Source organism: Pituophis catenifer, unplaced genomic scaffold (genome assembly GCF_029215685.1).
Source record: "Pituophis catenifer annectens isolate HBS135680 unplaced genomic scaffold, rPitCat1.0.hap2 SCAF_1, whole genome shotgun sequence".
In the NCBI taxonomy this organism is placed as follows: domain Eukaryota; kingdom Metazoa; phylum Chordata; class Lepidosauria; order Squamata; family Colubridae; genus Pituophis; species Pituophis catenifer.
Window position 1 is genome coordinate 257,881,237 of NW_027256881.1, and position 27,128 is coordinate 257,908,364.

The 27,128-nt window shown below is 37.4% G+C and overlaps 1 protein-coding gene across 1 annotated transcript in view; it reads right to left on the reverse strand.

Annotated features, from left to right (window-relative positions):
- The window catches only part of KIAA1549L (KIAA1549 like), a 109,192-nt gene that overhangs the window by 26,334 nt on the left and 55,730 nt on the right, over nt 1–27,128 (reverse strand). Inside the window, exons 14-15 of the mRNA XM_070957499.1 lie at nt 26,422–26,636; nt 5,813–5,942 (exon numbers count right to left, since the gene is read on the reverse strand). Of these exons, the coding sequence (XP_070813600.1) occupies nt 5,813–5,942; nt 26,422–26,636 (345 nt within the window). The remainder of the gene's footprint in view (nt 1–5,812; nt 5,943–26,421; nt 26,637–27,128) is intronic.

Genomic DNA, 27,128 nt, shown 5'->3' on the forward strand with positions numbered 1-27,128 from the left:
TTATATTTCTCAACACTTACGCTATTAAAAAGTAAACATGATGCATTCACTGCATCTATCATGTCTCATGATTGTTTGATGAGATTTTAATATTGTATTATTTTTCAACATATCGATTTCACGATCCAGTGTTCAAATAAACCCTGATTCAAACAATCCTCTAAAGAAGAAGGATAGGAAGAGCATGACTCCTTTGAGCTTTGGTGTTGGAGAAGATCTCTGAGAGTACTATGAACAGCCAAGAAAATAAACCAATGGATTATCAAACAAATGAACTCAGAATTTTCACTCAAGGCACAAATGACCAAATTCAAATTATCCTCCTTTGGACATATTATGCTCTCTAGAAAATGTTGCAGTGCTGGGAAAGGTGGAAGGAAAGAAAAGAAGAGGATAGCCAGCAGCAAGGTGGATGGACTCAATTACAGTGAAAATGTGTGCTCCATTAGAAGACTTTGTCTGAAAAACCAGGTAAGGACTAGATCATCATGGAGAAAATCTATTTAGATGGTCACCACAAGTCACTACAAGTCAGGGACGCAGTGACTCAATGGCTAAGATGCTGAGCTTGTCAATCAAAAGGCCAGCAGTTCAGCAGTTTGAATCCCTAGTGCCGCGTAATGGGGTGCGCTCCCGTTACTTGTCCCAGCTTCTGCCAATCTAGCAGTTCGAAAGCACATAAAAAATGCAAGTAGAAAAATAGGAACCACCTTTGGTGGGAAGCTAACAGCGCCCCATGCGCCTTTGGCATTTAGTCATGCTGGCCACATGACCATGGAGACGTCTTTGGACAGTGCTGGCTCTTCAGCTTTGAAACTGAGATGAGCATCACCCCCTAGAGTCGGGAACGACTAGCACATATGTACGAGAGAAACCTTTACCTTTACCTTTACTCAGTCAAAAACAGCTTGATGCTACATAATAAATCAATCAAAATCTCCTAACTATCAAATAGTTAGGAATATAACTGAAAGAATTTTGGTCACACATTCAATGAAGAAGTAAAACATAGTGCAACTTAAGTTGGTATCAAGCTTCTTAGACATAAATTATTTATATAACAAAGTATAGTCGCATCCATTTAAGTCTGTATATCTATTATAAGAAAGAACAAATATCTGGGACACTGAACTATCATTATGTAAGAACCTTAGTCTGTAACTCTGTAATGCATCTTGTCTAACATCAGGCCCTGTGTTGCTCTAGGATTCTAATGCCTTGGCCAGAATGACTACCTCTAGTAGAATGTGAGGAAAACTTTTAATCCAGCCATATCACACAGGAGAAAGGATCACACTGATACATTAAATAACCACAGTCCACAAGGAAGAGTCTGGAGAAAATTAGGTTATTACTAGAAAATATGAAGACTGTGATACTATGTGTATAGTACAAAAAACATGAATAAATAAATGCAATATATTGCATCTTTTTTTCAACAATACTTTTTTTATTGGGTTAAATGCGAAGTTGATATTCTTAAATTGTTTAAAATGTTTGTTTGCATATAAATAGGTTTCCAAAAATACAAAAGGTTTTTCTCAGTTTCAGTGAGTAAATTTTTCCTTTTCTAAACATTTGTTTCCCTTAAATTTCCCTTAAATTTTGATTTATAAATACCTAACATTGCAACTCGATTATTTCTGTTTGAAAATCTATGGGTTTTTCTTCTGGATTTACAGAAAATGGATTTTCAATCATATTTAACTGAGCATATTCTTCAGTCAAAGCAAATGTTTCATGGAATTCCTCAATCAGAAGGCTAGAATGCTCTCCTTATTTTTTTCCTAACTCAGTGTGCCTGATAAGGAATATGCTGAATACAAATAAGAAACTGATCCAGTTCTGCTTTTTTGAGTTGTCCCTTCAAAAGATGTAATTTCATTTTAATGCTTTTATTGAATTATACATATTAAAGATTAGTTGATCTTTTCCTTGAATCTGGGAAGATTCAGATTATTTACATGAGTTGTGACATTGCAAAATAAAAAGATATTACAGTTCCACTCTTCATTTTCGGGCTGTTTAAATTTTCTAATTCATTTTCAAGAAATTTTATTACTTCACCTTTTATATTAACAAAATGTGAGCCGAGGTGGCGCAGTGGTTAGAGTGCAATACTGCAGCTACTTCAGCTGACTGCTAGTTCAGCAGATCAGTGGATCAAATCTCACCGGCTCAAGGTTGACTCAAGCCTTCCATCCTTCCGAGGTGGGTAAAATGAGGACCTAAATATGCTATTTAGTATATAGTTTTTGGTGTAAGCCGCCCAGAGTCCTCGGAGAGTGGACGGCATAGAAATACGACTAATAAAATAAAAAAATAAATAAAATGCTGCACACAAATATTGCTTTCTTTTTTCGGCAAAAAATTGCCTTCTGTACACAGCAATCTGTATAAAGTACACTGCTTTAAAAAGCTGCCTTCTGTAAACATTTTCCATCAACAGTTATTTCTCTTGCAATTTTAAAGCTCATTTCAACAACAATCTCCATGTCAGTGTTTATATTTTTGAAAGTCTGTTTTTCACTAGGGAGATCCCCCCTCCCAGTAAACTGGCAGTTTTATTTTTTTTTCTCATTATAGTCTAATTTAGCAAGGGCAATTGTGGGTTTTATCTCACAATTTCATCAGGGATTATATTTTGGGGAGATGTTTCACAATACACAAGACACGCTGTAAGGTTCACTTCAAAATAAATGGTATACTTAGCATTTCTTGAGCTTTCAAAAAATGCTGGCTGGCTGCACAAGGTTACTTGGCAGGCCACATGCAGACCACAGCCCATATGTCATGCAAACCTGTTATTATCCAATTCATTTTAAGTCACCACACTGGGAGAAGCTGTCTAAAGTTTTAGCAACTTAATCAAAAGAAACTAGGTAAGCAAACTGAGATTCTTAGGAAGTAGCTTCTTAGGTGCACTACCAATATCTCAATATATCCCTTCCACTGGAGACAGGCGATAGACCACAAGCTGGGTTCTTATGGGCTCTCACCGGTATTCTTAATGTCCCTAGGCTTTGACAAAGCAAAGCAAGTAGTAATTGATAGAATGAAGAACATGGAGTTCCAAGAAGAACTAAATAGGTTGCCTCTCCACAGTAGGGATAGAATCAAACAGGGTGTGTGGGAATCGGCAAGATACTGTATCTAAATGATCTGATCTTCCCAAAACAAAGAATAGCTTTCTTCAGAGCCAGATTTAATATTCTCTCCTCAGCATTTCTCCAGGCTAGGTCTATAAGAGAACACCAATAGCAGAACAGGTATGTAAATGTGGTAAAGGAGAAGTCGAAGATATCTCACATGTTTTATTGTACTGTGAGTTTATAGGTCAGTATATATTCTCCCCTTTCTAGAGAGATTGTCAGGGAAGGCAGATGACTTTTATGTAGGCTTTCTCCTCCAAGACTCAAACCCGGCTACCACGCATGCAGTGGTAAAATTCTGTGTTGCTGCAATGTCCACAAGAAAAAAATTGGTTACTGTCAACTTGTGCCAATTAGCTGTCAACTTGTACCAATTATTTGGAGATATCTATAACAATTTTTGGAAAATACATTTACTCACATACTTATTGGCTCTCCACTCACGTAAATTAGGGAGTGACCCTAACGGTTTGAGATCATGTATTTTCATAACATTATTAATGTCATTATTATTTTTAATATATTGTATGCCAATTGCTGATCGATAACAGTAATAAAGTTATATACTATTCAATAAGTTCTTGCTAGGACTTTTGTAGTAGGCTGCTACTACAAAATAATATTTTTAATTTTAATATTAATACCTAAGAATATATACAGGTGAAACTCGAAAAATTAGAATATCGTGCAAAAGTTCATTTATTTCAGTAATGCAACTTAAAAGGTGAAACTAATATATGAGACAGACTCATTACATGCAAAGCGAGATAGTTCAAGCCTTGATTTGTCATAATTTTGATGATTATGGCTTACAGCTCATGAAAACCCCAAATTCACAATCTCAGAAAATTAGAATATTACATGAAATCAATAAAACAAGGATTGTACATAGAACAATATTGGACCTCTGAAAAGTATAAGCATGCATATGTACTCAGTACTTGGTTTGGGCCCCTTTTGCATCAATTACTGCCTCAATGCGGTGTGGCATGGATGCTATCAGCCTGTGGCACTGCTGCGGTGTTATGGAAGACCAGGATGCTTCAATAGCAGCCTTCAGCTCTTCTGCATTGTTCGGTCTAATGTCTCTCATCTTTCTCTTGGCAATGCCCCATTGATTCTCTATGGGGTTCAGGTCAGACGAGTTTGCTGGCCAATCAAGCACAGTAATCCCATGGTCATTGAACCAGGTTTTGGTACTTTTGGCAGTGTGGGCAGGTGTCAAGTCCTGCTGGAAAATGAAGTCAGCATCGTTATAAAGCTCATCTGCGGAAGGAAGCATGAAGTGCTCCAAAATCTCCTGGTAGATGGCTGCATTGACCCTGGACTTCATGAAGCACAGTGGACCAACACCAGCAGATGACATGGCTCCCCAAATCAACACAGACTGTGGAAACTTCACACTGGACTTCAAGCATCTTGCAGTGTGTGCCTCTCCATTCTTCCTCCAGACTCTGGGTCTTTGGTTTCCAAATGAGATGCAAAAGTTGCTCTTATCAGAAAAGAGGACTTTGGACCACTGAGCAACAGACCAGCTCTTTTTTTCTTTAGCCCAGGTAAGACGCTTCTGACGTTGTTTGTTGTTCAGGAGCAGCTTGACAAGAGGAATACAACATTTGAAGCCCATGTCCAGGATCCGTCTCTGTGTGGTGGCTCTTGATGCACTGACTCCAGCCTCACTCCACTCCTTGTGAAAGTCCCCAACACTTTTGAATGGCCTTTTCCTGACAATCCTCTCCAGGCTGTGGTCATCCCTGCTGCTTGTGCACCTTTTTCTTCCACACTTTTCCCTTCCACATAACTTTCTATTAATGTGCTTTGATACAGCATTTTGGGAACATCCAACTTCTTTTGCAATTACCTTTTGAGGCTTTCCCTCCTTATGGAGGGTGTCCATGATGGTTTTCTGCATAACTGTCACGTCAGCAGTCTTTCCCATGATTGTGATTCTGAGAGACCATTTAAAGGCTCAGGAACCCTTTGCAGGTGTTATGGCTTACTTAGCTGATTAGAGTGGGACACTTTGAGCCTAGAATATTGAACCTTTTCACAATATTCTAATTTTCTGAGATTGTGAATTTGGGGTTTTCATGAGCTGTAAGTCATAATCATCAAAAGTATGACTAATCAAGGCTTGAACTATCTCGCTTTGCATGTAATGAGTCTATCTCATATATTAGTTTCACCTTTTAAGTTGCATTACTGAAATAAATGAACTTTTGCACAATATTTCGATAATTTTTCGAGTTTCACCTGTATATATATATATATATATATATATATATATATATATATATATATATATACACACTTGATTAAATTAACATTTAACAAACATTAAATGTAAATTAAGCATCTCGACAGAAGGTATAAGTAACAATTCAGAACTGTTCTGTGAAACATTATATAAATGACGGTCAGTTTAAATTTTTGGGAATAAAAATACTAAATCCATAAAAATGAACATATGACATTCAACCTAATTTCAAAAGCAGATTTTATAAACCTTTTACAAAATATTGATTCCCATTGCGGACTCAAGGCTGCAAATATGTAAGTATATCATTTTGCTAAGATAAACTTAATGTGTACTGTAATTCTTCTAAAACGATTTATTAATATTGCGATATGCGCAACAAATGCAGTCTCCATACACTTACATCATATCCACTATTGCGGATACCACGTCTCTGTCTTTCACGTGTAACTAGAAGATCCATTTCAGTTTCTCCTGGACTAGGACTGTTCAAAGATTGTCTGCTTCGGTAAACTGAGGTCTTTGTTTGTTGCCTATAGAAAAAGGAAATATTTACATGTGAATAAAACAGGACAAAACATTAGTAAATTGCTCTGATATTTAGCCTATATTGATTTATGAACAATGGCATATCATATTTTAATTATTTAGACATATATGTATCAATTCAAAATGTACAGCATTATCTAAGCAATCTTTGGATCAAATTATGCATTGTTTGTGATGGTAGAAACCTAGGTGTAAACTAGATATCGCCTTGTGTATAGTTTATTGAATAGCCCGAAGGCCTTTTCAAACAAAACAGAAAAGAAAAAGGGAAAAAGATAAAACAGTTACAAAAATAGCAATCTAAAAATATATGATAGATGACATTAAAATTTTACCATATCAAATTTCAATAGCTAAGTTGCCAAGACTAGAAGACTAGATAACCCAAATAGGATAGCTCCTCTCTAACTGAGCTCATCTTTCTTACAATCGATAAAATTTTCCTTGATATAACTGGCTCGTATTGCCGTCAACCTTTTAAGGTATCGAGTGATCGCTCTTACCAGGGGAGGAGAGTCAGCCCTCAACAGAAATGCTAATTTTTGGCTTATATTCCAGTGGGGAAATTTATTTATAATTGGGGACAGATATTGATTTCTAACTTCCTGATAGAGACTACATTCGAATATTATATGCGCCGTGTCCTCCACGACGTTTACCCCACATATGCATATTCTTTTGTCATACGGGATTTTCCGATAACGGCCGAATCTAACGTTGGTATCTAGAAGTTCGAATCTAAACTTAACAAATAACTGTCTCTCCACTGATGGCATTTCTAAATATAAATACTTTTCCAGGGTGAAAGTTGTTTTAACTGCTGTCAGCAGTTTAAGGGAATGATTAGTTGAAAGGGTTGCCATATCCATTTGCCCATGTATATCTTTAATCCGTTGTTTAACTTGGTTCAACGGGAACCCTACGCCATATCGGTTCAATATTTCTGACAGCCGGGTTAGCCAGGAATATCTTTGAGGATTTGAAATCTGCTGTTCCTCTAGACATATTTTAGGGAGTCTGCTGGCATCCATCTGGGTCATTTTTAGCCAGTAGGCTACCGCCCTAGTGATTGTATAGGTGTACAGTGAGAAATGTCCCAATTCAGCTCTGACGGCTGCAGCTGAAGTGGAATTGTTTACCCCAAGCATCCTCCTTAACAGATTATTTTGAGTTCTCTCTAATATGGGGGCCTCTGAAGACCCCAAATTTCAGCACCATAGAGCATGATCGGAACGAGTTTAGCCTGAAAGACTTTACGAAGAGGTAAAATGGAGGTTGGTTGGATTCGTTTACTTAATTTAGATACAAGGCTTGCTCCTGCTCTAACCTTTTGAGAAAGGTATTGATGGTGCGAAGTCCAACCTCCTGCACTGGAAAAAACAATTCCAAGATAAGTATATTGGGTAACTTGTTCAATTTTTGTGTCGTTAATCTGCCAATTGTGCTTTTTATTCTTGTTGCCAAAGACTAAAACTTTTGATTTAGCTACATTTATAGTCAAGTGGTTTGCAGTACAGTAACGTGTGAGCTTGTCAAGAAGTCTCCTCATTCCTATTTGGGTTCTAGAAAACAACACTAAGTCATCGGCATACATTAATACATTAATAAATCTAGAGTCTATTTGGGGGCTGTGCGTCATAAGATCATCCAGCTGCACTGGGATATCATTTATATAAAGGTTAAAAAGAGTAGGACTTCCGGTTTGCTGTTTGTCCCCGCCGGACGCTCCTTCGGGATCGTCGAACCCACTGCCTGTAAGAGCCGCCTTTTTCAGCGGAATGGCGGCTCGAAAAAACTCCGTTTCCATTAGGAAACGGAGATAGAGCCGGCTGGGGTGGGTAGAGTCCTCTGCCTAATCCCAAAAGTTTTTTATTTACTTTTGGGAGGGAGCGGAAGAGACTCCCCGTATCCCCAGCCGATGCTCCGGGCTCTGGGAGATCTCTGCTACATGCAGAGCTAGGGGGCAAAAGCAAGCCTGTAAATCTGTTAAATTAATTAAAGAAGATGTGAGCTGGACCTCTGATCCTGAAGTGCAAGTATTCTTCTTATTTTAGAAAAGTTATTGAAGTTGTTTAAGAAGTGAAAGGAAAAAAGATTTTTAAAATGGCGATTGCTGCTGTGACTGCTGCGGCTTGAAGAGAGGCTGAAGGGGAAAGTCCTTCCGTTTTCTATTACAAAGTAGCGGAGTGAATACTTCTGGCTGTAATTGAAGGCAAAACCTCACTCTCACTCTTGTTTTTTCCTTCTTTTTTTTTTTTTTCCCCCTGGGGATCTGATATTAATCTTGGTTGGAAAAAAGCTTTTTTTTTTCTTTTCCAGTAAATCTTGTCTGTGTGGAAAAATGGCACTGAGACTTATAAAGTTAGACAAACAGGCTGTGGGGGGGGATTCCCCCATTAACAAATTACATCAACAAGTTCTAACTCTCCAGTCTCAGAAACCTGACTTTAATATAATAGAATTTCTTCTTGAGGAGATTGTAAGAAGGGATGAGATTGTGAATCAGCAACTTGAAAAATTTAAGCTGGAAAAGAAAAAGAAAAGAAACAGATCTCATAGAAATAGCAGTTTCTAAACTAAGCAACAGTGAAGCCAGGGACTTTAAAAAAATGAACGAATATGTGAAAATAGTGGAGGCGAAGTATTGTTTAATACTATCTTGAGGATAGTGGCAATGCCGTGATTTTGGGATGTGAAAAGAGCCTTACATTGTTGGATTTGAATTATCTATTTTGGATTTCTTTTACCGATAAATATATTATAACTATTTCGAGTTACAAGGCAAGAGAGTCATGCTGGGGCATGCAGAAGATCTGGCTGTTACCCACTAGGATGATGGGAATTAATAATCCTGATGAAAACCAATTACAACTATATGGAATATAATTATAATGTCACTCGGGTGGTTGTTTTTACTTTTATATATACATGAGGATATTCATTACTGATGGGGGCAGAAGATGATTGAAGATCTTGAATAAACTGTTGCACCAGGATGTTATGTTACCCTATTATGGATGATGGATTTAACAATCCAGTGGAAAGACATCAAAGAAGATATTATATGAATTATAAATTTAAAGTCATTGTCTTTTTTCTTTTTATAAAATGGAATGTATACATAGATATATGTATATTTTAGCAGAGTGGGCAGTGGTTCATATTTAGAATTGTAGTGCATGGTAATTTTGCGGGAAACTGGGTTGAAATAGGTTAGTTTACTGATTGATTAGTTTAAGAAAAAGGATTTTTAAGTTATATATTTAGGGGAGTGGAGGAATTGGATAGAACTGAATAAATGTTAAATTTGGGTGTGGGGAGAAGGCTGCTTTGAAATGTTATATTAATATATATAAAAGATTAAATGTTATGTTGTTGTAATAATATACTATAAGTTTGGGGGAGGAGAAAAAGGGCAGATTATTGCGAAAATGGGAGTTATAAGAATATTATGCTAAGGGTCAGTTTTTTGAGGAGGGAGTAAGGGAATGTTAAAATATTATGTAATTAGTTATGAATTAGCTTCATGTTGTGAAGAAGTCACAGGGGGGGATGGGTGGTGAGGGGGGGGGTTAGGGAAGAGGGGGGGGAAAGGGGGAAAAACTTGTATTTGAAAACTTTTTCAATAAAAAAAAAAAAAAGAGTAGGGCCCAGCAGGCAGCCCTGCCTCACTCCTCTAGTTGTCGGTATGCTGTTTGTTGAGGCCCCATTTGCTGCATATCTGACTCTAATTGCCATATTAGTATAGAGAATCCTGATCAACAAAATAAGTCTGGGGTCCATCCCCATAACTTGTAGTTTCCTCCACAAATGGTTCCTATCTATAGAATCAAAAGCAGCAGTAAAATCAATAAAGGCGGTATACAGCTTTTTCCCCTGGGTCTTGTATTTATTAATTAAGTGGGAAAGGACAAAACAATTGTCTATGGTAGACCTACCTGTTCTAAAACCTGCCTGCTCATTTGTCAGAATTTCCTTATCCAAGCACCAGTCCTCTATTTTATTTAGGAGATGTTTCGTATACATTTTTGAAATTATATTAAGAAGACTGATGGGTCGGTAGTTGGATGGGGCGGCTCTGTCACCTTTCTTAAAAATTGGAAAAACTATAGCTAACCTCCACCCTTCAGGGATTATCCCTACTTTATCGATATAAGTAAACAGTGCTACCAGCACTGGTACCCAAAAGTCAATGTTGGACCTAAAGAGTTCAGGAGGCAACAAGTCCTCTCCAGGGGCCTTCCTGGCCTTTAAGGATTGAATTATATGCTTAACTTCGGTAGGGGTAACTGGTGTCCATTCCGGACATTTCCTTAATTCTTGCTGGAGGATATCCAATTGCAAGACATTTGTTGTATTGTTACCATCAAATAAAGCAAGATAGTGCTTCTCCCATTTTACTGCTGATATATCAGTGTCCATAAATGGGGAACGTTGTTTTAATATACCGGCTATCTTATGCCAAAAGATCGTAGGGAATTGGGATTTCGCTGCTTTGTGAATATCTGTATGTAACCATATATATCTACATTCATAGAAGGTAATAATGATAATAACCCAACAATCTTTAAATTAGTTGACCATTCATGTCATGACAACTCAATCCAAACTTCATACCCAGTTCCTGCAACCGTTCTTCATATGTGCTTATATTCATATGTGCCTTACATTTTATTCATTTGCTCAAAGTTCTCATATTTATATTTTAGAGAAAGGTTTTTAGAAACCATTAAATTTCTAAGTAAATGGGAAACATTTGAGAATTGGTTGGATCAGAAGTAACATATCCAAATAAATAGCTCTATTTAATTTGCAATGTTTAGCTGATTTCAAGAAAATTAGGCAAGGCACCCAAAGAATCAGGTTAACTGAACCAACTAGCAGAACTTAGTCATAATTATAAGAAAGAAGACAGAGTGATTATCTACCACCATAGCATTTTTATGTGTTGTAGATTCTCAGAAGAACTTTTCCTAGTTTACAAGATACTGAACCTGATGGAATTTTATTTGATAGTGTCAAATGTGGGACATTTAATCAAAATATTATCAAATTGTGAATAATATGGAACATTATGAATTACATACAAAATATAATATTGATCAAACTATGAAAGAAAATTACAACAGAAACTCAGAGGTTAAGTTCAAAATGGAAGGCATGATTTCCAGTCCACACCAGAGTTGAAGACTAATATGGGATATCCAGACACCTTTGAAATAGAGTTTGTTTATAACTTTTTTACTGAGAAGGCTTATTCTAGTTTTTCGCTATGTGCAAAGGGAAAAGTTTACTGAAGAAAGCTTTTCATCTGATGAATGCTTCTTAATTCCTAAAAAAGAAACAAGTTTACACCCCATTCTCAGCTCAAGTCAAGGAACTTGAGTCTGAAAATACTTGCGGTCAGGGGTTATGCTTTTTTTTTTTTTTTGAAAAATGCAAGATAATTTCTCACTTTTTTTTTTTTTGAGGTTGAAAGAAACATCTGGGATGAATAAATGAAAAAATGAAAGAATTATGAAATTTCCTTTTACCCATTAATATAATACAGTTTTACATGTTATGGAAACAAGTAAAGATACATCCTTGCTAAAATGTAAGTTTGGTAATTTACTATGGCAAACAACGAGCATGTGCCATGCACATTGGAAGTGATGTTACCTATTACCAGGCCTTAGAATACCGGGGCTATATAATTTTTCATTACAGCTTTAATCAAAACTCATGTCTGAAACAAATCAATCAATCAAATCTTAATTGTACTCAGTGATCACTACTATTTGCAGTTTCAAAACATAATAGAAAAGAACGTTCAAATTCTATATATAAATGAGAAGTAAATTATTCAAAAAGATTCTTGAACCAGAATAATTTTCTTTGCTCAGAAGACTGATAATCAAATAAATGTAAAATTACTAAAACAACTAAATCTAAAGTATCTGAATTATGTTTCAATACTTATTGAAATTTTAAACTAGATAATATAATTTTATTGCTAAAAATAAGAATACTGGCAGTAGATGAATTCAAAATGTATTTGCTTTTATGGCCACTGCTTCATAATGTAACCAAACTGAAATTTAACAGTATAGCATCAATAAAATTCCAGTCAGCAGCAGAGACTATGCTAATACCCACTGAACAGCAATAGTGATCAGAATTCTACTACTTTCCTGTAGTAGTAAAGGTATTTCTGAGGTATCTGTTAAAGGCAGAGAATAAGATTGTTTTGATGGTGTTTTGTGATGCCTGGAGGTTAAAAGTACTATAATTAAACTTTGTACCACATATGAATATAAAGGACATTAGCAAATGTGCACAATCAATTCAATTTCTCTCAGAGGTCAAGGGTAGACAGCCTCTTATATAAATGTACTATTGAATTTCTGTCAGAAGGGCAGAAGGCAAGATATCACATCTGCTTAATATAAAAGTTCAACTAAGTGTTGTATGGAATATATTACTGACTATCTGACTACTAAAAAAGGACTCTCTAACGTACCTACATTGTGTATTTTTGAAATATGGAGTTACTCTGTAGTTGTATAGCAACTAAATCAAATTAATAAATAAGTAATAGAACAAACATTGTATTATTTTTCTTTATCAAGGTTAAGCAGTCATGGCACTTCATATTACTCTGAATTAGTAAACTCACTGAAGGCGACGGTAGTTAACTGTGCAGATATAGCCTCATTTTACATATATTGAAAGTACATCTTTATATTAAAACATAAGTTTGCAACAAATACAAACAGATTTAATTTGAGAACCTGGGAATCCAATTCTCAAAACTTCCCACTGAAGAAGAATAGACTATAGTTCACTGTTTCTTCTACTCTTCTCCAGGTAGGATGAAAAGAAGCAAAAAAAAAAAAAACCACAACCAATAAAAGTAATTGAAATTTTTATTTCATAAGAATTCAGACAAATGGAGTGGCACCTTAATAGTTATTAGTCCTGAAAGTGCAACAATACTTTTGCTGCAAAACACCAAAACAAAAGGAATGCTTTGTTCCTTTCAACATAAATATGACTGTTTCATCAAAGTGGACCAGCTGAAAAAAAATCATAAAACAACAGAAATCTTTTTCATTGCCTTTTTTTGGGAAAACCAAGTTTAAATATTATCAAACACAGCAATGCATTACTGTGTCAGGAATGCATTACTGCAATACAGCTATATATTTCCACTTCTAAAGTTATATAATAATTCTTTTGATAAGCTTTGCATGAATTATGTTCACAGTTCTTGGAGATTTGACAGTTTTAAAATACTGGAGATCTAGTCAAGAAGGCGATATGCTATCTTTACACACAGTGAACAATCTAGTTATGGTAATAATTTTGTGAACTTCAACTGTGGCAACAAGAGAATGACCACAGATCCTATACATTATGGTTTCAATTTTTGTATTGCATCTCCAATAGCTAAGCAATAAGTACCACCCTTTATTTGAATTCTCTTAAAATCTTCTCTTAAAAATAGATTACTATGTTGGGAGCCTCAACTGATTTCTCCAAAAACCCTAACAGATAACAGAACTTCATAAAAGAGCAACAGCAGAAAGACTAAATTATTTCCAATAACAAAAGCTTAAAATCGATACAGTGCCAAGAAGATTTGTCTGATTAAGTTCTATAAATGTAACTCTGCTTGATCAGGACTAAGTTGATCAATAATAATATTGTACTATGGGAAACCCAGATAATCTCAAAATTGATTTTCTAGCTATTTTTAAACTGTAATTAACTACAGTATGAGCTTTTAACAGATAAAAGAATTAAAATTATACACACACATATAAATCTACGAAAACAAAAATCTACGAAAACACATACATATACTGTATATATATATATATATATATATATATATATATATATATATATATATATATATATAGGTCTTTGGTTATTCGGGTCTTCTCCCACGTAGAATTGGAAGTGTCTTGGCGACGTTTCGACGAAGTCTCATTCGTCATCTTCAGGCTGGTGTTCTCGGCTTCGTGCTTCCAGGAGCAATGTGAGATCTCAGCTGTCTCTTCCTTTTAACTGCTAGTGGGGGTGTGAGCTGATTGGGTGGGGACTTGGCTGTGTTCTGATTGGGTGGAGGTGTGTTCTGATTGGTTAGGGGCTTGGCTGTGCTCTGGTTGGATGGGGGGTTGGTTGTGCTCTTCACCCAAGTACCAATCAAAGAAGCCTTGACAGTTATCCAAAACAAATATAACCCCCCCAAGCACATCTTAGATCTGACCAACCACTGCCTATCCAACACATACTTCATCTATAATGGACAGAAATACAAACAAACAGAAGGAGCACCCATGGGATCACCCCTCTCACCTGTCATTGCCAACCTCTATATGGAATACTTTGAAACCCAAGCTCTAGAAAAATCTGATCACAAACCCAAACTCTGGCTCAGATATGTGGACGACACCTTCATAATCTGGCCACATGGGAAAGAAAAACTGGACAACTTCCTCACACACCTCAACAGCCTACACCCCAAAATACAGTTCACCATGGAAACAGAAGTGAACAACCAACTTCCCTTTCTGGATGTCTTAGTCTACAGAAAATCCAATGGCTCCCTAGGACACACTATCTACCAGAAGAAAACACACACAAACCGCTATCTGCACGCACTCTCACACCACCACCCTGCCCAGATCAACTCTGTAGCCAAGACACTCATTTCCAGAACAAAACGCTTAGCTGACGAACAACACCTAAAAACCGAACTATACACTCTTACTAACGTACTAACATCCAATGGATTCCAAAGAAATAAGATCACCAACCTAATCCAAAAAGAAACCCCCACTAAAATCCAAGACAGAGAACAAGAAAACGGCAAAGCCCTCCTCCCATACATAAAAGGCACCACAGACAGAATAAGCAAAATCCTCCACAAACATAACATCAAGACAGCATTCTGCACAAACCGAAAAATATCCACCATCCTAAGGAACCCCAAAGACAAAATTGAGTTAGAAAATCAAGGAGTATATGAAATCCCATGCCCCGCCTGCCCCACTACATACATCGGACAAACCAACAGACGAATAAATGCACGCATAGAAGAACACAAGAACTCAGTCAGAAAAGAGGAACCAACTTCTTCCCTGGTCCAACACCTTAAAGCCACAGGACATGATATTGACTTTAAAAAGACCAGAACTATCGTCAAAACTGAACACTTTAACAACAGAATAATCAGAGAAGCCATCGAGATAGAAAAACGCCCACACAGCATGAACAAACGAGACGATACCTCCCGCCTACCAGCCATTTGGAAACCTGCCCTTATTGACAAACGAGTCCCTAACACGACAAATGACACCAGACCCACACTCACGAGAGCCACACAGGATGTCACCACCACACATCCATGCAGAAAGCAGACTCAAACCCACACTGATAATGAGCCACGACCAAGGACCAGAAGCCAGACCGCAGCTGCATCATTAGCCACTTTAAACCCCTCCAATCCATACATGAAGCAGACTGACACCCACCATGAAGAGCTCGCACGGCCACAAACACGAAGCCAAACAACAACAACGCAGCTCACCAGCTCAAATCCCCCTGCAACTCAGACTAAGCTGAGCACAACCAAGCCCCCACCCAAACAGAACACACCCCCAGCCAATCAGAGCACAACCAACCCCCCATCCAACCAGAGCACAGCCAAGCCCCTAACCAATCAGAACACACCTCCACCCAATCAGAACACAGCCAAGTCCCCACCCAATCAGCTCACACCCCCACTAGCAGTTAAAAGGAAGAGACAGCTGAGATCTCACATTGCTCCTGGAAGCACGAAGCCGAGAACACCAGCCTGAAGATGACGAATGAGACTTCGTCGAAACGTCGCCAAGACACTTCCAATTCTACGTGGGAGAAGACCCGAATAACCAAAGACCTACATACAAACACCCGCGAAAACCTGAGAAAATATATATATATATATATATATATATATATATATATATATATATATATATATATACACACACACACACATATATATATACACACACGCACATATATACACACATATATATCTTCTCAAGTTTTCGCGGGTGTGTGTATGTAAAAAGTTAAAATCTCGGGTGTTTTCCCGCATCATTAAAAGTCTGTTAGTTGAAATGCTTAAAATCCTGGCTAAAATCCCAGCTTAAGATCCTCCAAAATCCCAACAAAACACTTTGTAAGATCTTTTGAAACTCTGGCTAAAATCCTAATCAACATTTTAAAAGTTTTCTTTTTGGCAATGTTTCGACAAGCTCCCTAACTTGTCATCATCAGGCCCCTACTTTCAGTTTAGAAGCTGTGGGTATGCTGCGAGATCGGAGTTGTCGCTTTTCTATGTTCACTGCTGCTGATGTATGCTGGTTAGCCTGCAACTCTGTGTCCTGATTGGAGGGCAGCAGTTTTTTCTCCTGCTTCATTATCCTAGCTGCAGCCTGATTGCGTGTTAAAGGCCCAGCTTTCTCTGGTTCCCTATTACTAACTGTCAACTGAAAAGAAGGAAGGATTCTGTAGGCATCACAACACCGCTGATTGCTTGTTGAGATCTCAGCCTATCTTCTGGCTCGGTTCTCTCTCTCTCCCTATTGCTAGCTATCATCTGCAAAGAGGGAAGGACTCTAGCAGGCATTACAACACCACTGGTTGCCTGTTGGGATCGCTGCATATCCTCTGATGTTAAAACTCGAGTTTCCCTCAGTGCAGGTCTCCAAATAGGTTATCAAGTTCTCAATTATACTTCTAATTTTATTTTCGTGGAACCCATTTGCCATTAATACCTCTGTGAGAGTCTGAAGCTGAGGCATATGTACATACAGAGCTTCAGACTCTCACAGAGGTATTAATGGCAAATGGGTTCCACGAAAATAAAATTAGAAGTATAATCCGGCAAGGGACATTAGGACAGAGCGAAACCCAAGAAGAAGAACAGAATATGGGAAAAGCCATCCTGCCCTATATAAACCACTGATAAAATTAGTAAGATATTACAGAAACACAAAATAAAAACAGTGTTCTTCACAGATAGAAAAATATTGATGATGTTAAGAAACCCCAAGGATAAAATTGAGCTGGAAAATCAAAGGGTATATGAAGTGCCATGTGCCTCCTGTCAGTCATCTTACATTGGACAGATGAATAGACGAATAGGTGTGCGTTTAGAAGAACACAAAAACGCAGTGAAAGAAGAAGAGCGAACTTCTTCCTTGGTACAACACATGAAGGCCACGGGACATAATATCAACTTCAACAATACTAGAACAGTGGTGAAAGAGGAACATCTTAATAAGAGAATAATTAGGGTGGCTATCAAAATTGAAAAGAGGCCGCAGAATATGAATAGACAAGATGACGCTTCTAGGTTATCAAGTATTTGGAGACCTGCACTGAGGGAAACTCGAGTTTTAACATCAGAGGATAGGCAGAGATTCCAACAGGCAACCAGTGGTGTTGTAATGCCTGCCAGAGTCCTTCCCTCTTTGCAGATTATAGCTAGCAATAGGGAGAGAGAGAGAACCGAGCCAGAAGATAGGCTGAGATCTCAACAGGCAATCAGCAGTGTTGTGATGCCTACCAGAATCCTTCCTTCTTTGCAATTGACAGTTAGTAATAGGGAGCCAGAGAAAGCTGGGCCTTTAACACGCAATCAGGCTGCAGCTAGGATAATGAAGCAGGAAAAAAAACTGCTGCCCTCCAATCAGGACACAGAGTTGCAGGCTAACCAGCATACATCAGCAGCAGCGAACATAGAAAAGCAACAACTCCGATCTCGCAGCATACCCACAGCTTCTAAACTGAAAGTAGGGGCCCGATGATGACAAGTTAGAGAGCTTGTCAAAATGTTGCCAAAAAGAAAACTTTTAAAGTGTTGGTTAGGATTTTAGCCAGAGTTTCAAAAGACCTTACAGAGTTTCAAAAGACCTTACAAAGTGTTTTGTTGGGATTTTGGAGGATCTTAAGCTGGGATTTTAGCCAGGATTTTAAGCATTTCAACTAACAGACTTTTAATGATGCAGGAAAACACCCAAGATTTTAACTTTTTACATACATACATACATACATACATACATACATACATACATACATTACATACATGCATACATACATACACAAGTCTTGGCCTATTCGCGTCTTTTCCCGTGTAAGATTGAGAGCATCTTGGCGACGTTTCGACGAGGTCCCACTCGTCATCTTCAGGCTGGTGTCTTTGGCTTCGTGTTTGTGCGAGCAAAGCATGATCGGAGATGCTGTCTCTCTATAAATACTGGTGGGGAGGTGGGGAGTGCTGGCTTTGTTGTTGTAAGTGGGTTGGTTGGCTGTGTTGTTACATCTTGATTAGTTGATGGAGTTGATGCTTGCAGATTAGTCGGCTGTTTCATAACATCCTGTGTGGGCGAGGTCCTAGCTATGTGCCCATTAGTCTTTTGTGTTATAACGACTTGGGTAATGGGTTGTGTGGTAGCATCCTGAGCTCTAGTGTTGTGACATCCTGAGTCCTGTGATGTATTGTCTTGAGCAGATGGCTGTGATGCAACATCCCGGGCTTTGGTTTGGCTCCGAATCTGAGGTTTTGTTATGTGCTCATGACGTGTGTTAGTTTGCTTTGTGTGGGGGTCAGAGGGGGGGTGCAGCAGCTGGCGATGCCACTGTGGTCCGGTCCCTGGATGGTGGTTGCATTTCGTCTATGGGATGGGATTGGGTTTGAATCTGGTGAGGTTGATTGGTGGTGGCATCATGTGTTATCCTGGGTCTGGTGTTAATGTTTGTGGCTGGGGCTCGTTTGTTGACTAGGGCTAGTTTCCAGATGTCTGGTAGGCAGGAGGTATCATCACGTTTATTCATGTTATGGGGGTGTTTCTCTATTTCGATGGCTTCCAAAATTATTCTCTTGTTGAAGTGTTCTTCACTTCAACACAACATTTCAACGAATGGGACCTCGTCGAAACATCGCCAAGATACTCTCAATCTTACACAGGAAAAGACCCAAATACGCCAAGACTTGCATACCTGTACCCATGAAAATCTACGAAAACAAATATATATATATAGGTCTTTGATTATTCGGGTTTTCTCCCGCGTAAAATTGGAAGTGTCTTGGCAAGACACTTCCAATTTTACACGGGAGAAAACCCGAACAACCAAAGTCCTACATACAAACACCCGCGAAAACCTCAGAAATATATATATATCAGCAATAAGAACAGGTTCTAGAATTAATTCCCAAAAAATAAGGATAATCTCAGTGCTGGGGCAGGATTTCAATGGAATCAAAAATAATAGTTTCAAGTGGAAACCCAGAGAGAGGCTAAATTCTGAAATTAACTGTTCCAACCAGTAAACCAAAATAAATGTCAATGATAAAAATTCCTGAAAGTGATTTTTTTATAAAAGCAAGACTGAAAAGCTGGATGACAGACCATCATGCGAAACAAACCCAGATTTTTCAGAGTGTATTTTAACCAAAATATTATGAGCCTCCTTAATTTTTCTTTGCTAAGAATTATTTTGGCAAATGGGGATAGGTTATTAAAATGTTTTTGTTACTCTTATACATATAAGACAGCAGTAATGGGCTGACACCAGTTGCACACTTAAGTGATTAAATAATGACACTGTTTTCAGAGAGATTATTAGGCATTCCTTGATCTAATTGTGAAACTATTAATGGGAAAGGGGATAGAGGTACATTACAACACTGATTATAATGAGCACCAACCTTTGCAAAATTGTCTTGAGATTATAATTAGCTGAAATAGAGAAGGTTTACTAATGAAGGAAGTATTAGTACTAACAACAGGCATAAGCACAGGGCTAGCCGAGGTCAACATGGAAAATAATGTAAGGATTAAAAAAATTGAACATATGGCAAGAAATACTCAGAGGACTGTAAAGGACTTGAGCTGGTCCTTATACAATTTGCAACACCAATTTGTTTTTGGTGTAATGTATACAAAACATACAAATAAATATTGATTTATAAAGGTCTGTCTGCATAATGCATTTTGTTGACAATCATTATAATTCAGAGAATGATTGTTATTTCTTTCAATGAAAGAAAGAAAATACAGAACAAAAAAACAGGAAAATCCATTCCCTTTAAAGATTACTAAAATATTTAGTAGAAAGAGAAAACATGTACTGTCTATATATTTTGTGAAAGGTTTTTCTACCATCTAATGACAGGATTACGAATTGGTCATTTTTATTTAAATCTGTTAAATCTATCTAACTAACCTAATATTATCTGCTGTTTGTTTAGTTTATATAATCCCTACTTGATCATTCTTAATAACAAATGGTAACATTTGCTGTAATCTATTTGCTAACACTGCAATTAAAATATTTGTGTCAACATAATCAAGAACGGCTGAGAGCAGATTGGGTATAATCTTTACCTGATTTTGTTATTGTAATATAAATTTGATTAAATGCCTGTGATAATATTCCCTTATCAAGTATTTCATTATACCATTGACAGTTTTGGCACCGAAAGATCTATAAATATTTTATATCACTTTATAGGAAAACCATCCCCTTGCCACTTTTAAAAAAATTTAATAGCTGCCTCCAATATTGGGTCAAATAACAATTGTTTTTGTGTATCATCTAAGTGGAATAAGTTTATTTTACTTAAAAAGTCCTCTATATCATCATTTGATATATCCATTCTCTGGATATATCAAACTATATTTACCATATAGATCTGAGTAAAAAGTTAAAACATTGACAATTTATATCTCTTGAACTTTTCTGTATTTCATATCTTTCACCTCTAAGAACTGGAATCATTGCCCTATCTTTTTTTTGCTTTAAACAATTCTTCATCTGTATCTTTATATAGCACTACATGGGCATCTAACCATCTACACCCAAAAATATTTCAATTCATCTTTCAAATGATTTTCCTTCTTATTTTTAAGTTTATTTTCTTTGATGCATAATCAATTATTCTACTTTGGTTATAAGATGTATATGCGTCCCATTCAAAAATTTGGGCACTTGATGTCTCTGAATTCAAATCAAAGTGTTGCAAAGTCGTCAGCTAGACAAATATTCATTTCATTTCACATACAACAAAAAATAGATTTAGAATTTAACATTTAGCCTATACGGTAAAGGACAGTCTAGAACAGCATTTGGTTAGAGCAGCGGTTCTCAACCTGGGGGTCGCGACCCCTTTGGGGGTCAAACAGCCATTTCACAGGGGTCACCAAAGCCCTCTCTCAACCCCCCCATGCCTTCACTCACCCTCATCCTCTGCCTCTGTTGGATCGCCCGGTCGCCGTTCGCTTACCCCGCCCACTCCCAATCTATTGCTGCCTCCAGAGTCCCAGCTGATGGCTAGAGTGAAAAAAACTTTAAATTCTTGCCGTGGGGCTTCAAAGAGCTAGCTGCAAAGAGGTAAATTCCTGGAGCAAATTTTTTTCCCCCTAGCTATGCTGAAAAGCGAAATTGAAAGTAAAGAAGGGTCTTTGCTGCAACGTGACAAAATGAGGCAGAGAGATTTCTTTTTCTTTTTCCTCACCAAAAAAGGTAGGTGCAAAACTGCAAACAATGGGAAATTTAGGGCAAAAGAAGAGTTCAAGATTTTAAAACACAAAAGGAAAAAAGCTCTATTTAACTAGGGAATTGTAATAATTGAGATACTATTAATTGTATATTGTGTTGAAAGCAGAAATGGTTAAGTTGTGGTTTGGAGGAATATATGGGGGAAATTATTTGGTTTATTATTATTGGTAAATATAATTAATTGATTTGTAAGAAATTGGATTGCATGGAAATAATTGGAATATTCATGGTCATATTGATTAATATACAAAAAAGATAGTTATATAACTAATTGATTTATATTAAAATGTTGAATTTGTATTAAACAACTGTATTACATAATTACATAATTAACCAATGTGAGGATGGTTATAAAAATAGATGACAATGGGAAGGGGTATAATATAGAAGGGAAAAATTGAATTTGATTAAGATTAGAGATGAGGATGAAGGGTAATATTGGTTTTTTTAAAAAATAGATGAGGAATAAATATGGTAAAAAGGAAATATAGAAATTGTAAATTTAATCAAAATAACTAAACACTGTGTTGGAAGAAGTATCCTTCTGGGTTCTGCTCCAAGTGGGGAAAAAGACACTGAAAACATGGAGACTGCTTGGAAAGATGGTTTAATGGTGGACAGGATCACATGGCTTGAGTTCCTGAACAGAAAAGGGGCAGATACAGTAAATCCTCAGGTTTTTGTGCACTCTCTGGCTTTGCATTTCTTGGGGCCCCGAAAGAGTATCCTGATTGGTTGTCAGACTCCCAGGGGGTGGGGGTCTTAGCTAGCCTTGCTGGCTGATGGTCACATGTGCTTCCCAGGTCACATGCTTCCCAGGTCATGTGTGGTGAGTTTGGGTTGCTAGATGGGGCCCATTGTGTTAGTTTCTGTTGCTATTGTGTTGCAAATGTCCTTTGACAAAGGATTGACTTTCTGCCTCTGGCCCATTAACAAAGGGTGGGGGGCAGGAAGGTGGGAGCTGCTTTGTCTGTAAAATATGCTTCTCCATTTCTCATCCAGGGAAATATAATATTCTGCCTTTTTAATATTTCCCAAAATATTTCATTCTTCTAGGAAAGGGGTGGCTGCTAACCTCCTACAACTGTTTAAATTTGTGAACCGGCCAAATACTCTGTTCAAAGAAAATACGTTGTATGTTTGTATGTGTGTTTCTAATTATTGCTATTTATTGCTATTTGTTCTCTTTTATTCTTTAAAGTTTAACAATTCATTCTTTATCTTAATATCTTTATATTTGTTTGGGGTTGGCTTTCTTCCCTTTCATCTTTTTTATTGTACAGCAATCTTTCTCCTCAAACTTACCACCTCTGTCTTTTCTTTCCTTCTTACTTTCTCTTCCCCCCCCTCTTCTTCTTCTCCCTACTTCTTCCTTTCTCCTCCTCCTCTCTTCCTCCCTCTCTTACCCTCACTCCTACTCTAATTTCCCTTCCCTTCCTTCATCCCTCTCTATTGCTGTATCCTTTTATGCATATGGACTACTCAGAGGGCTGAAAAAGTTATTTTTGACTGGTCCTCGCACTTTTGACCAGTCCTCGAACTTACGACTGTCCTCACAATTTACGTTTTTGCCCTATCTTGTCACCATGGTGAAGAGAAGCAGTTGTGAAATGAGTGACACGGTTGTTAAGAATGGTACAATGGGCATAAATGATGACCAGTCATAACTGCAAAGACAGGTCAAAAGTGTGAGGACCTGTCAGAAATCACATTTTTCAGCCCTCTGGGTAGTCCTTTTGTGCACAGGGACTACTCAGAGGGTGAAAAAGTTATTTTTGACTGGTCCTCGCACTTTTGACCAGTCCTCGAATTTACGACTGTCCTCACATTTTACGTTTTTTGCCCTTTCTTATACCATGTTGAAGAGAAGCAGTTGTGAAATGAGTGACATGGTTGTTAAGAATGCTGCACAGGCATAAATGTGAGGATGGTCATAAGTGTGAGGACCAGTCAAAAGTCCAAGGACCTGTCAGAAATGACTTTTTTCAGCCCTCTGAGTAGTCCCTATACACATAGCCACGGCCACCCAGTCACATGACCAGCTAGCCACGCCCACCCAGTCACATGACCTCCAAGCCACACCCACAAAATAAACCACACCCACAGAACCGGTAGTAAAAAAAATTAGAACCCACCCCTGGTTGGGGGTCACCACAACATGAGGAACTGTATTAAAGGGTTGCGGCATTAGGAAGGTTAAGAACCACTGGGTTAGAGATATAAGAAGGATAATGCTTCTTTAAAACAGATATTTTCACACTGTCCTATGTCAGATGTTTTGGGTGAATATAGCAAAAGATATAAATGTAACTAAAAAAAAAAAATTTTCAGAAGATAATAATCTTTGAATTAAATAACTAGTACATTGTACAACTGGGCAACATAAATGAATTCTTCATGCACTTATAAGCTAAAAGACTCATAATGCAACATTGGAAATATAAATATATAGTCCCATTTAATCAATGGATTGAAGATCTGATTACACTTGCTACTTATGACTGGATTTGTGATAACTCTTCCTGCTTCCCCAGATACCTCTCCAGATATCAGCTCAGAGGAAGATGAACAAGTTCCAGGCACATATGGAGGGGAGTCAATGGCTCCGAGCAGCCATCTGAAAGGGAAAGCACAGCTGCAGCAGGACAGCCCTGAGGCTTCAGATGGGGAAAGCTTGCAGCTGCAGCTAGTCAGCAATGAGGAACTGCCTTCTGCACCTGATACAAGAACACGTAAGGAGAGAAAAGGCAAAAGCAGTGAAGGTCAGCCTGATTCCTTGTGAGGAAGCAGCCTCACCCTTCTTGATGGGCTGCACCAGGAGCTGGCTATTTAGCACAGCAGACAGATGGAGGTGATGCTAGGAACTTATTCATTTCCTAGCTATGTGCCTTGACTTTGGATCATGCCTTGTGAACTCTGGGACTTTTCTTGCCTCATGAATCCTCTTGTGTTGTGGATTTAATTTTGCCTACCGGGTTTATCTTGTTTGGGAAACTTTCAAGGGCCTTGTGGACTCATTCGCCATTGCTCTGTAGACTAGCATTGGTTTGCTTTTGGCTAGACTTAATTGGGATAGTTCTGGGGTTTTGGTGAAAGGAATTGCTGGGGAATATTAATAAACCCACTAAACCACCGTTATGAATGCATCTGAGTGAGCGGGACAACACAGGATTACATATAGCTTTGTATGGATAAATACAACAAAATATGGAACTCATATATTCAAAATAATATAGGTTAAAAAATGACAGCTATATAAGTATATTAGAAATGAATACACAAACATGCACAGATATGTGTGTGTATAATAATTATTTATAGCATTATAACTGTTTATTTCAACAATATGTTATACTTTATATTATCTTTTTCTGTTGTATTTTTTCACTCATTTTTTAAGAACCGTATTTGGTGGGTTCTAAAAAGGGGTTGCAGAAAAAAATGCTTTTAGAAGCCTCTGACGATCAGGCAACTCAGCTGGGATCGCCAGAGGCTTTTAAAGGCATTTTTTTTTCTACAACCTCTTCGGAATTTTCTTTTTTTTTTTACTTTTAAAAGCATTTTTTCGGCCGAAGAGGTTGTAGAAAAAATGCTTTTAAAAGTTAAAAAAAAAATCCTCTGATGAGGTGGGCAGGGTAAGCGAGCGGCGACTGGGCTGGGGACCGGTTTGGGGGCGTGGCCAGCCAATGTTATTACCGGTTCTCTGAACTACTACAAATTTTTACTACTGGTTCTTGCAAACCGGTGCAAACCGGGAGCAATCCACCACTGATTACAGGTAGTCTTTGACTTACAACCAATTGCTTAGTGACCATTTGAAGTTACAATCTACTTGAAAAAGAAGACTTATGATGGATCTGAAGTTGCAATGGTTGTCCTCCCCCCCATGATCACATGACCACACTCCATTTATGGCTGTTTGAAATGTCCCCCAATCACATGGCCACATTTTACTTTCATTTTTTCATGAAACTGCTTAACAACCACTGTCACTTAATAACAATCTATTTTTCTAATGTAACAAATTAAACATTAAAGTTTATGTTGAAAAATATTTTCCATGGTCTTTTTCTACAATCTGCGGAAGCAAATAAATTTCCACATAGGTAATAACATAATATTTAAATATTATGCAAAACAGATTGGAGGATTTTTACACATTTGATTCTTTCTAATTTTTTAGTCATGATTCAATTACTTCATTATATTCTTTACATAGATTATATGAATATTCATTGTTCATTTATATTTCTACAGTAATCTGTATTAATTTTAAAAAGGCTTTCTATATAATTCAGGAACTATTTTATCTTTTGCTATGCATGTCAGGTCTAACTCGCAAGCTGTTAAGCAGATCCCTATAACAGTGTTTTGTAGTATTATCACTACATTATAAAATGAAGATCTCTACTGACTAATACCCTGAAAACTGACTTTTTTATTTTATTTTTTGCATCCTGTTTTTATGAATGCTATAACAGAATAGGAGAGAAATTATTTGGGCTGGGCCCTTATTCCACTCTTAATAGTAGGAAGTAACAGAAATTTTCAGTCACAATCAACAGAAAAGATAGAGCACTATTCCATTTAAACATACTGCTTTTCAACTTTTAAAAATTAACATCTTGTTCCACTTTCATTACTTCAAAAATGATGCACCTATCAACTAAAAATATGACAACTCATTCAGCAGAAGATGGCACACCACAAAAACACTATTCATATGCAAATGAACTTGTCACTTCACATTAACACCTACCATATGACACCAAGACAGCAATTTGCACATTTTGTCTTTTTTATAAAACATGAAGATTAGCATGACACTCTACAAATATACATTGAAAAGCTACTCACCTGTTTTTGGGCTCTACAAATGGAGAGGATCCATCTGTATCAGGATCCAGAATATGGTCTATTTCATTTTGTGTTTTCTCATACATCTTTTTTCTATCTGCCAAGCCCTTGTTGTCAATTTGTGGGAAATCATAATAGCCTTTCCGCTTGGCTTTCAATCGCAATTTGTTGCGATAGTGTTCTATATCAGACTTCTGTTTCAAGGCTTTGTTAATCTGACAATAAAATTTAAAAGGGAAAATATACAAATTAATAAAATTAGACGATTAGTTTTTAAGGTGACTAATTCTCTGAAACAACAAACACGGTTGGAGTTCATTCAACCACACTATTGAGAACTTTTTAACAATTTTTTTTAAGGTTTTCAGATAAAGTGTGATGCTCCACATAAATATAGAGAGCACTCAATCCTAATTAAGGCAGCAGTGTCAGATCCATTGCTTATATTAATCTTTTAAAAATGGAAAAGAATCAGTAACAGTTTAATGCTAACACTTAGGCAGCAACCTTGGTCAAATTATATGTTTTAATCAATGGTGGGTTGCCCCGGTTCGCACCGGTTGTATAGAACTGGTAGTAAAACCGGCGGAAGGCTCCACCCACCGACCCCGATGTCATCAAAACGCTTCTGCGCATGCACAGAAGAGAGCGTGCACACGGCCCTGCTGCAAACCGGTAGTAAAGTTAAGTAGAACCCACCCCTGGTT